Source organism: Dipodomys spectabilis, unplaced genomic scaffold (assembly GCF_019054845.1).
Source record: "Dipodomys spectabilis isolate Male_0828 unplaced genomic scaffold, ASM1905484v1 ptg000499l, whole genome shotgun sequence".
Lineage (NCBI taxonomy): Eukaryota > Metazoa > Chordata > Mammalia > Rodentia > Heteromyidae > Dipodomys > Dipodomys spectabilis.
The window spans coordinates 2943303-2955828 of record NW_024871176.1 but is presented as its reverse complement, the minus strand read 5'-3'; the positions used below and the strand labels follow the sequence as shown (position 1 = coordinate 2955828).

Genomic DNA, 12526 nt, shown 5'->3' with positions numbered 1-12526 from the left:
CTTTTGTGAGTTAATAGATAAAATATGACTAAATCCTCTCTTTTCTCTGAACTGACTTTATTTAAAAATAATATTTTTATTATCTTTTTATTGTTATTTTTGTTAGTTGTGGGGCTTCAACTCAGGGTCTGAACACTGTCCCTGAGTTTTTTTGCTCAAGACTAACACTCTACCACTTTGAGCCACTTCCGGTTTTCTGGTGGGTCATTGGAAGTAAGAGTCTCACAGATTTTTACTGTCCAGATTGTCTTCGAACTATGATCCTCAGATCTCAGCCTCTTGGGTGGCTAGGATTACAGGTATGAGACACTGGCACCCAGATTCTTTTTATTATCTTTGGGCAGTTATATGAACTGAACTTTTTAATATGATTTAGGGGCTTCTTCAGTTACTCACAACTGCCCATAGATTTCCAGCCTCCTGAGGATCGCAGCCTTTCATCATTGTCAGTGGTCTTCAGGGCAGGGTGTGTCCACATACAAGCACTCAGTTTGGTGTCTTTATGTATATGGGGGCCTGGACATGCTTCATGTGTTAATTGTCATTTTTATCCTTTTGACTGCCCAGATTCCTTGAATACAGTACGTGCCATAGAAAACACTATTGGAAATCAGAGAATACAAAGTACTTTTGTCTTCCAGCTATCCCAAGAACAGTATAAACACCATCTCCTTTTCCTTACACAGAATAGTGTAAATGCCACCCCCTTTCCTTACACAGAATAGTGTAAACGCCACCCCCTTTTCCTTACACAGAATAGTGTAAACACCATCCCATTTTCCTTATACAAATGTATATGACATCCCTCTTTTTCTTGCACAGAATAGTGTAAACGCCTTCCCCCTTTTCCTTACACAGAATAGTGTAAATGCCATCCCCCTTTCCTTACATAGAATAGTGTAAATGCCTTTCCTTACACAGAATAGTGTAAACGTCATCCCCCTTGCCTTACACAGAATAGTGTAAACGACTTTCCTTACACAGAATAGTGTAAACGCCTTCCCCTTTTCCTTACACAGAATAGTGTAAATGCCTTCCCCCTTTCCTTACACAGAATAGTGTAAATGCCTTCCCCCTTTCCTTACACAGAATAGTGTAAATGCCTTCCCCCTTTCCTTACACAGAATAGTGTAAACGCCTTCCCCCTTTCCTTACACAGAATAGTGTAAACGCCATCCCCCTTTTCCTTACACAGAATCGCAAAGGTGCTGTGAGTGAGCTGGAGCATATTCCTGATGCAGTTTTATGTGATGTGCATTCTCATGATGGCGTTGTCATTGCTGGGTAAGCAAAACATTTCACTTGTCTGCCCTCTGAGCACCAGTGACCTTGTCCTCCCTTCAGAGTGGGCCCCTTCCTCAGTCTCGGCCTGTGTTTAAGGTGGAGAGCGTGGTGAGTGGTGTGGACCCGCGTGGAGGCCTGTGGTCCTTCTCTCAGTGTCTCCTCGCCTCCCAGTCACTCCCATGACAGGTCACATTAGAGTTTCATTAAGGCAAACACTTTGTATTTTATGAAGACATAAAGTCAAGCCAAGCAAGAACAACAAGTGTTGGCACACAACTGGTCTGCTCTTATCCTCTTGTTCTAAAGCCTTTATTATGTGGGGCTGTGGCCACACATAATCTTCCTTCCCTCTGCAGGCTACGTGCTATCTAACTCAGTCAGAGCTAGACTTCTCATGTGTCTCCATTGCCATGACATTTAATTTTAGCTTCTATAGATTTGGCTTCTGATCTAAGGCCACTGCCACGAGCTCTTTATGTTTTGGTTCAGAAGTGCATTCGTGTATTTCTATAGTATATGACAAGAAGGTCAGCTAGCTTTCTGGGTTGGGAAGATATCTTGAACTATAGTTTCAAATTGTGAACTTTAAGTTGTGTACTATAGAGTCTCAAATGTGTGCTAGGAAGTGGAGGCCAGAATTTCCTCAAGAAGCATTCCTTATAGAGCCCCTTTTGAACTGAAATTCCAAATAGATTGTTTCCCTTCCCTTCCCTCCCCCCCTTTCCTCCCCTCCCCTCCCCACCCCTTTCCTCCCTTCCCCTCTCCTCCCTCCTCTCCCCTCCCCTCCCCTCCCTTTTTGTGCTTGTTCTGGGACTTAAACTCAGGCCTGGGTATTGTTCCTGAGCTTTTTTGCACAAGGATAGCGAGTGCTCTGCCACATAAGCCACAGCTCCACTTCCAGCTTTTTGGTAGTATTACAGATAAGAGAATTTCTTGCCCTGGCTGGCTTTGAGCCATGATCCTCAGATCTCAACCTCCTGAGTAGTTGGGATTATAGGCATGAACCACTAGTGTCCAGCCCAAGCTTGTCTTTTTAAAGAGGTATACCCAGGGAGGGACACTTTTCTTTAGCTGTGCTGACTGCTGTAATAGGAAGGTGACTGCGGAGAGCTGTAGAAGTATTTTTGGAAAGATGAGTTGTTGGCAATCCATCCAGCAGGTTTTTATTGTGGCTTCAAGTTTCTACTTTCCTTGTTGCCTCATGGACTCAGAGCTCCTATAGATGGGCAAGGTGTGTCCACCAGCACCACTCACCAGCACATAGCAGAAGGTGTTTGTGTTATTCTTGCTTGAAAAGATCTGCCTAGGGTGTAAGAAGATGCTGATCTTGGACTCAAAGAGTCCTAAAAGATTGGAAATAAAGGAGACACTTTTATCCCAAAAGCCAGTTAGGAGTTTCTTATCGGGATACGGAGCTCATGATGGAAAGGAGAGGCAGGCTGGCCGGCGGCTCAGGCCAGCTGCCAGCCCTTCTCTCTGGTCTCCCTTTCCCTGGGGGTCTGTTCAGCACTGCGGATTAGGCCGCACAAAGCCCAGCGATGCCAGCGTTCTGGAGATCGATTGGGTGAAACTTGAGCTGTGGGTCAGAGAGGCTCCTCACAGCTCCTCTTCTAAGAGAACCTCATAGTGATGGCTTAGCAAGAGATCCTTCAATCTTGCTTGTATGTAGAGCATCTTGTGTTTATCATTAAAATTTTATCTGGCGGTTACGATGCTTGTTTTCTGGGTCAGCTCTTGACTCCCTTTTCATTTGAGACAGCGTGTTTGTGGTTACCTCATTCCCAATCAATGTTGTATTCTCCAGGCTTTCTACAGTTATGCATCTCCAAGGAGCTTCTTAAAGAGACAGCGCCGCCTCACCTTGCTTTCTCTTGTCCTAATTCTCATCCCTTCCATTTTCCTTTCTTTTTACTTGGTGAAATCTGCTCAGAGGCTTAGTTTCATGTAACTATAAACCGATTTTACATTTAAATGTAATTTTACTATTAAATGTACTTCCTATTAATTGGTAGAGAGAAAAGAGTTGCAAAATACCTAGCTTTGTCCCCTTTCAGTTGTCTGTGTAGGTGTTATTGGTTTAGAGTCAAGCAGCAAAGGCCCAGGTTTGACCACTGCAGTGAGATTCATGATTGACCCCTCTTGGTTCTTCCTCACTTTGCTTTCCACACAAAACCAGAGAACCTTGAAGCAGCTACTTGCTTCCCTCATCCCTGGCGACCTGAGTGCTTTGGTCCCCACTCACCGAGCTGGATTGTTCAGCACCACACTGCCTGCAGACATGATGCTTAAGGGTCGGATTGTGCATCCTTTTGGCATAAGATTTTGCTTCCCTTACCATCTTATGAATAACCTCTGGTTACCTTTTCCTCCTGTCTGGAGTTCTTTAAAGTATTTCCAGATTTCCCCTCTTCTACTCCTCAACATATCCTGCTTTCCCCTCTGGCCAGGTCTTTCTAAAAGGCTGATATAGAACACAAATAACCATAAAATTTACTCTTGGAAAGCAACTTTCAATAAATTCACAAGACTGTATCTTCCATTGTGTAGTTCCTGTGGATTTTAAACACTTTGAGCACTATAAGAGGAACACCTTCCCTGGGCCTGAAGGCTCAGTGCTGTCCTGTGTCCTCCCAGAGGTCCTGTCCACCTCACCCTGCGCCTGGTGTCTGGAGCTGTGCTTATCTGTAGCACAAGGAAGGAGCAGGTCATCACTCCACCTTACCGTCCTGTAGGCAGTTCTGATTTCTGCCCAGACATAGTTGTTTTTCCTTGTCAGCATCTTATGAAACTGAAGGGCATACTGTTATTTCTGGCAGTCAGGAGGTAGATGGATTCAGGAGCATGGTAAATCGAGGGATGTTTGGAGACTTCACACAGTTAAACTGAAAAAGTTGAGGGCTCAAAAGCATTTTAGAAGATTTCTTAATCTGAAAAGTCATAAAAACTAATTCCTCTAAGTCCAGTCATTCTACGTACCAGGACTATAGGAAAATAATCAGAACACAAGGGTAGTGGAAAATCAAACTCTAATCCCACACACTTCCAAGGACCTCAGTTTCTTTAATAGGTATTTGTAGTACTAAGAACAGATCTCTTTATTCAAAATGATCTCATAACTCAGGCATGCCTACCCAGCAACTTGGGTCTCCTGTGAGAGCACCCGTATGTTCTTTGGTGTCGCCTGTCAACACGCTGCTCAGAACGCATCCATCCCATTGTTCAAGGATGCATGCTGTATAATAAAACATACCAGTGGCATCACTGTTCACTATTAAGGGAGTAAATGAGAAAATTTCTTGAATATAATTATTCAAGAAATTTTGCAACAAAGAAATGAAAAGTAACCTGAAATTTTTTTTAGTTTAGTATGAAGGAAAAGGAAAAAAAAAAGTAACTAGAGCAATGATTATATTGAAAACCAAGCTATATCCACCAGCAGCTGTACCCCTTAACAGAGGCAATTTAGGTGATTTCACTACCATTGGGGGTGGGGGGGAACACCTGAGATGTGCTGGATTCAGTCCTTGGCACCAAAGTAAAACGGTATGTTTATCACTGAAGAATAAAAATAATAGTAGCAGCAAGTATGACCACAGCCCTGTGCTTCGTGATGCTCGGGCCATTCCCCATTCCCCTGTCAAATTCTTGAAGAGTTGAAAACAGAAGAGTGCACGACCTGAGGTGTGCCCAGGTAGAGTGTGCTGTAAGACTGCAGGAGACACTGCGGGAGAGAGTGGTGCCTGGGCCCCTGGAAGCTCATGCCAGCTCTGCCAAAGCAAGTTGTCAGCCCAGCAAAGCTTATATGGATGGCCAGCACTGTGGTGGTGGTCGGCACTAACCCTGCTCCTCGCCACTACTTGAGAGCTCTTGTCTGTATAGGAAACATTTTTCTATCACAATAAAGGACCATTTCCCCCTTTGGGTTTAAAAAGTCCCAATTGCCTTCTCCATGATGAACTTTTATTCAGTAGTCCAAATTCTGCCCGTTTCCCACTGCTGGGGGGAACATGACACAGCATGTATGTTGACCACTTCCTGATCACTGGCTGTTTCAGCTTCTAGGCGTGACCCAAATCTGCGTTTTTCCATCAGCTCTGTGTGTCCGTACAGCCTAGACCTCAGTTAGAGGGAGATCAGTTACCTGTAGGCATCAAGCAAAATCTGGACGCTCTGGTTTCTGTGAGTGAACTTTGAGTATCTCTTGCTTTATTTTGTCTTATCCTACTTTCGTCTTTTCAGAACACCAGTTTAAACGCAGTCCTCTCCTGGAACTTAAGATACTTTGCTCTTAGGTATTTACTTTCTCTAATTGGAAATGTACCTTTATATTGATCATGGACCATGCCACAATATGAGTAGAGGCTGTGATCTGAAGTAGTATGTGTTTTTCCCTCAGGACCCAATGTTCTCAGGAACAGTATGCCTGATATTCTGCTAGTTTCATGTGAATGGGTAACAGATCATTTCTCTGCACAACCCCAGAGCTCTGAGGTAACAGAGGCTCTGTGAATGCAGATCAGGGATGAAATTGTGCTAGATAAATGTCACTGATACTTATACTTAACTCCTGACATGCTTTCTCCTTTTCAGAAAATATCCTCTCTTGACAGTTTTCCTTTCGACCTTGTTGTGTATAGATTGTGTGCTGTTGCTTATTACCACACTGGGCTGTTTCCCATAAGGAACCTGATCATTACCCGTTAGGGACCTCTTCTTTTAAAATACTTGTAAATTTACTTATTTATTTTCTATTGTGAGGGATACATGCTTTTCTAGTAAATAAGTCTGAGGTAAGCTATTGATAAGTAACTTGAGGAGAGCATTGCATTTATTATATCTTTAATGAAGGGGCTTGAGAATGTCCTTAATAAATACTGGTGAACTCATGACTGCATTTACCCATCTCTGCTCCTCTAAGGAATAGCGGGAGGGGCCATGGCTACAATAACTCTGCATAATCATCACTGACTCTGACTCTATTGATTGTGATTAACCAAGATGTATGGAAAACAGTTTTCAGTGCATAGTGCATGTATCTCGTAAGGTCCATTAAGAGGTTCATTATTTTTCAATTGATGCGTCTTAAGCCCGGCTTGATGTTTGCTCTGGTGCATTTCCACAGAACCATGGCACTGTGGGCTTGAGTTCATTTTGTTAATTGCATCATACAACGCAGTCATGTTTCATGGTAATAGTAAATACTCTTGCTTTATCGATTTGTAAGCTTGGCTATTGCTGAAGAAGACAAGTGCATAGTTCTGCCAGTTTTTTTTTTTTTCTTTCTTTTGGTAATCAGGGTTTAAACTCAGTGTCTTGCCCTTGTTTGGCCGTCACTCTGCTGCATGAGCCACACCTCAGCCCAAATGTTCAGTTCCTAGGACTTGTGCATGTTAAGAACATAAATATTTCTTGGCACCCAAATACCATACGTCTCCAGGCCTCTGCGCAGTACTCAAGCAAGCCTTGTACCCATTTCAACCTTGGTGCTGAACTTAGTAAATTCCATTCTGGCACCATGCAGCATGGGTCCTGCCTTGCTCATGAGGTGGTTGTAGGGCAATAAGGTCATTACAGAGCACAGTGGGAGATGTTGAGGTGGGGGCGAATAGGGAGGGGCCCTGGATCAGCAGCAGACCAGGGCTCTCCTGGAAGTGATCGTCCCACTGAGTTTGGGAGGGATGGTGGCTGGCAGGAGGAATGCCCTGTGGGGTAGAGAGGCTGCCCTTGTTCCTAAACCAGCCTTGCTCAGAGATAATCAACCACATAGCATGTATTTCTCCGATGAGCTGGGTGGGTTACAGCTTTAGAATCCTTTCAACACAAGGTACTGAGCAACTACTACCAAGTTTTTTGGACTTAATACCCAAAAGAAACTCCTTGCCATTCATGGCTCGAGGTTGCTGTGAGTACCGGATCAGAGTAGAATTGGGGGTGTCCCGAGATGGTCCTGCAGAAGGTGAAATTTCACTGTGTTGTGTGTCCTCACTCCTTACTGGAGGGGTGGTGTGGGAGGCCCAGCTTGGCTCTGCCCACATGCTCGTCAGCAGAACGAGCTTCTGGTGTTGGCCTCTTCTGGTGTTGAAACATAGTGGTGGAATTGATGGGTAAGGTCATGGGCTGGAATCTGCAAGCCGAGTCATAGTACTGAAAATGATAAATTCCTGTACAGCACTTAAATGGAGGTGGTCCTTAAAAGCAGTATTTGTTTAAATATTGCCATCCAAGGGGCAGAGTGGCTTGTTGGTGAAGCAGCAGATTGAGAAAAACCCAGGGCACATTTTTATCCCCACTGAGGCCACTAAAATATTGTGATCTGGGTCAGTCACTTAACCTCTCTCAGCCTTCTTAGTATATCCCAGGTGATTAGGAAGAGCTGGCACCTGGAAGCACCTGGAATGGAGCAGAATGGAGCCCTGCCATACACACACACACACACACACACACACACACATACACACACATACACACACACATACACACACACACACACACATACACACACACACAGAGATTGAGAGAGAGAGAGAGAGAAAGGTGAGGGGTGGTTCTAGCTGTGCAGCATTTCTTCTTGTTAAGCCAAGGAAGTAGCTTGCCTATTGGAAAGCTACGAGTTAATGAAAGAAAGCACTGGTGGACAATTATTTTCAGTTGGCAGTCACTCCAGTAATTGAGCTTAGGAGAAGCACAGTTCCCATTCTTTCAACAAAAACTCAGCCAAAGTCTCTGACCTGAAGTACAGCAACTTTGTCAAGCATGAAGATAGGGGGCTGGTGAGGAGATGGGGTCCACTCGTAACTTCATGGTGTCACCTGCCCAGGCCACATTGTAGCTTACCAGGAAGAGGTTTCTCTCTTCTTCAGTTCTTGTTCAGCTCGTGTACTGATTGTGGCCGTGCTTTGAACGCACGCTGCTGCCTAGAAAGCCACAAAGCTGGGGTCCAAAGGCTTACTGACAAGCAACTGCTGTAGTAGGGGTGAGGGGGAAAGGCAGTGTCTGTGGAAGGAATTCTGGAGGGGCGTGTGCAAGGCTGACTGAACGTGGGAAGGACTTACCAAGTGAGCCACCAGCAGGGTGGCATCTGGGTGAATGAGAACATAGCGATGGTGCTGCTGGTGGGTACTGACTGTTGGAGGTGCTGCTTTTGTACCCATGACCAGGGCTGGCAATGCCATTAAGGAAAACAGGCATTGGGGAAGAGGCTGGTGAGGCAGGAGCTGCAGCAGCTCGTGGAGAAGAACATGCGTTTATTGGGGAGACCCTGTGTGAGTGAGAGAAAAGCACAGTGGTGTTCTGAGTCCCTTCCTCCCTACCACACCCAATAAGTTGTCATTCATAGCTCCCATCTTTCTGCTTCCAAAGTTTAAGCATTCCTCCCTCCCCTGTTTTGTGTTTTGTTGTTGTTGCTTTACTGGCTGTCTGGGAGCTAGAGCAGAGCCACTGAGACCCTGTCCTGTGTACCCCGCTCCTTCCCCAGTAGCCTCAAGCACAGAGACCCTCTGTAGTACACAGTAAGAACAGCAGCCAGGGCCTGGGATGACTGCAGTTCTTGGCTGCACACTTTTCCCTCTCGTAGTCACGGCTCCTTGTTCTCCTGTCTGTTACATTGCCTCTGTTTTTCTTTCTCTCACTTAATCTTTCTCTGTACTTCATCCATTTCATCTTTTCTGAATTGGCCAGTTTCTTTCACCTAGAACTTACCTTAAGAATGCAGTCACACATAGCCTAGGAATTCAGACTCACTCCGCTGCAGCTGACAATGACCTCTGTGGAAAACAGATTGAGCCATTTTCACAGTCCAGATGAGCCTGGGCTTCGTTCTTCTGTAGTCTCCTGGGAGAGCTGGGAGCCTGGGCCCTGCTCTGGACATGGCAGTGTCCACCCTTGCTTACGTACCACTTAGGCTTAACGATGCAGTTTTATCTGCAGGTGGTCAGGGGTCAGACTGAGGGCCAATAGTTCAGTGTTTGTAATCGTATCTCCTGCTCAGCTCTTCCCACCACATGGCCTCTGTGGGCTCTGTCCTACAGGCACATAGCTGAGCTCCCCAACGGAGGGAGCTGGCATGACAGGGTAACTGCTTGTGTAATGCACACACCTACTGTAGGCTGGTCATTTGGGGAAATGCTGCTGCATGTAGTAAGTAAAGGCCTCCTAGAATGGTATCACCTGAGACTGGACCTCTGTAACTGCCTCATACATATGTCACATAACAGACTTCATTGCTGACATCGATCCTGCAGGTTGTCTTATGCAGTTCTGTAGTTAATCCGAAGTTGCCATGCTGGGGTCTCAGGAAGTGCGTGAGCTCCCTGGAGTCACCTGCATCTCTGTACTGTGGAGTCCTTACCCGGCCCTCTGTGAGGCTTTTGCGGTGCAGCCACTCCATTCTTACCCTACCATTGCTATATAGATGGGGAGTCATGCCCACACATGGCCTAAATCCCTCCATGGTTGAGTCTTTGTGTTTGAGCAAGGCTGGGCCCTGCCTAGAACCACTGAAAAGCAGCAGGAAGAGTGAGAATGCACTCCTGCAGGAGAAGCGGCAGCACTGCCCGCTGCTGCAGGAAAGCTTCAGCTGTTTCAGCAAATCAGCCTTTAGGGACTTAGCGAGAGGCCTGATGCAGGTTGAACCATTAGTTCCAGCCTCTCAGTAGCATCTCCTGTGTGTTTGTGAGTAGGGGGAGAGACAGAGACAGAATGAGTGACTAAGAGAGAGAATGTTGCCAATCCCCATTTCTGTTAGTGGAGAAGAACATAGTGGGTTGGTTGTAATGGTGAAAAGGGGAAGCAATTAAGCCCAGTTTCCTGCAGTTTTCTCTTAAGTTGCCACTTTTGCCCTGAGTCTGCGGGTCGAGTTCCTTGCCTTCTGTTATGCAGCGACAGTTCTGTGTTGGTGTCCTGATCCAACTAGTTGCACAGGAGGAGGGGCTCCTCGCTGACCGGATTGTCCTCTTCTCTCCTGTTCTCTTCAAGCCCTTTCTAGAATCAAGTGTGTTCTTTTCCAGGTATACATCTGGAGATGTACGGGTGTGGGACACACGCACCTGGGACTATGTGGCCCCTTTCCTGGAATCCGAATATGAAGAGGATGAGCCTGGAATGCAGCCATATGTCTCTTTTGTGAGGATAAACAGCTCGCTGGCTGTGGCGGCTTATGAGGATGGTAAGAAACCATAACCCTCCTCCCCATTAAGGAAAAAAGCTGCACAGAAATGAAGCAGCTGCGGCTGGCTCACCCTCTAATCCCTGCATACATCCACATGGGCACACACACGTTCACTCACACTCACACTGCCTTTATAGGAAGAAGTTGGCCCGTACCCTCAGTATATTAGTAGGCATTGGAACATGGCACCCATCACAACTGGTGTTTAAATCCTACTGGAACCATTGGGCTGGGTATTAGTGCCAAGCACGGTGAGACTGGCCAAACTATCCTAAGCAAATAACTTGTTTGGTGTAAAATATGAAATATACTTGGCCTGTTTTGCTTTAGCCTCTGTTCAGTCCAAAAGGAATAGTGATAAGGAAATGGACAAAACCTATGGACTGGGCCAGACTGGAAGCTAGGAGTGTTTGCCAACCAAGGCAGTGATGGCAGCGTGTTTTTTTTGTGGCACTGACACAATTTCTCTGTGTGAGTAACTGTGGGTTTAGACAGTGCCAGTGGCTCACACCTGTAATCCTAAGTACTCACAAGGTGGAGATCAGGATTATGACAACACCCAGCCCAGGGAAGAAAGTTCATAAGACCACATCTTAACCATAGCTGGTCATGTTGTATACTCCTGTCATCCCAGCTACTCAGGAGACTGAGATTAGGTCATAGTGTTAGGCCAATCCCATCTCAACAGAAAAATCTGGGAGAAGTGGTTCACACCTGTCATCATAGCCACAGGAGGAAGTAAACCAGGAAGATAATGGTCCGGATTGGCTCTGACAGAACATGAGACCCTATCTCAAAAATAAGCAAGGCAAAATGGGCTGGAAGTATGGCCCAAGTAGGAGAAGGTCTGCTTTGCAAGCAGGAATCCCAGAATTCAAACCCCAGCAACCAAAGAGTAGTATAAAGTTAGTTTTATGGAAGTGATGAACACTTGACAGTTTGTAGCTGCTAGAAGTACTCATCGTAATAGCCGCAGTGTTCTGTGGTCTACTCCTTGTGTACCTAGCCTCCACAATGGTGTAAAGTTTGTCCTCCTAAATACTTACTTCCCACTTAGCTGAAGTTGGAGTGCAGTATATTTCAAGATGGTGCTGTTCATGTCCTGGCAACAGAGCTGTCATTCACACTCAGTGGAACAGCTGCCACAGAGGGACTGGCTAGTAGCTTGTGAGGAATTACTAGGATACCATTTAAAATGCAAATTAGGGCAGACATCTAAATTTTCTTTCTTGTGCTGAGATCAAACCCAGGGCCTTATGCAGCTAGGCAGGCTTTCCACCACTGAGCTACAGTACTTAATTTCAGCAGTATGAATAAGATTTTGATTTGATGTTTGTAGACACCATTGATGGATTGGGTTTTTAGCCTATAGAAATTTAGCTAAGCTGCTTCTGTTGTAGAATTACTAATATTTCATTTGTGGTAATGGAGATCCCGGATCAGCAGTGTAAGAACAGCCTCAGTGATTTTTCCTTTCCAAATTATTTGAGTTTAAAAATGTGTGAAAGTTGTGTTACTTTTAAGTTAGAATCATACAGCTTTAAAATTGGTTAGTGGCCTCCACTTGCTATGCAACTTGTGAATGCACACATGCACAATCTTCTGCCAGTGGTGAGCCAGAGGTCCAGTGAAGCTATCTAGGTCATCTGTCTGAGGTTGACATCTTTGAATCCAGAAACCTGACTGACTCCCCAGCCTGGGCTATAGTTCCAGGGCCATTTCTTCAATAGCCATGACCCTTGCAGAGAGGTGCACATGTACCTGATGTGTTTGTACCCTCTTTCATGTCTGAGTTGCAATACAGCCTGAGAGGATGCTCGTATGTGCGCATGTGTGTGTGTGTGTGTGCACACGTGTGTGCACGCACACACGTGTGGACACACATTTGCATGTGAACAACTTTGGGGCAAGTAGGAAAATAGAGCTTTTAGAGATTCAAACTTTCCAATGTAGTGGATCAGGAGCAACAATAGGATAGTGAGCTATTTCAATTATTTCCTTTATTTTTTGTCAGTCATGGGGTTTGAACTCAGCCTCAGCGCTGTCCTTGAAATTTTTTTTTGCTCAAGGCACAAG

General features: G+C 45.4%; 1 protein-coding gene across 1 annotated transcript in view; it reads left to right on the top strand.

The window, feature by feature from the left end:
* Fbxw8 (F-box and WD repeat domain containing 8) overlaps positions 1–12526 on the top strand; it is an 83438-nt gene that overhangs the window by 31436 nt on the left and 39476 nt on the right. The window contains exons 4-5 of the mRNA XM_042669639.1: positions 1196–1284; positions 10290–10447. Of these exons, the coding sequence (XP_042525573.1) occupies positions 1196–1284; positions 10290–10447 (247 nt within the window). The remainder of the gene's footprint in view (positions 1–1195; positions 1285–10289; positions 10448–12526) is intronic.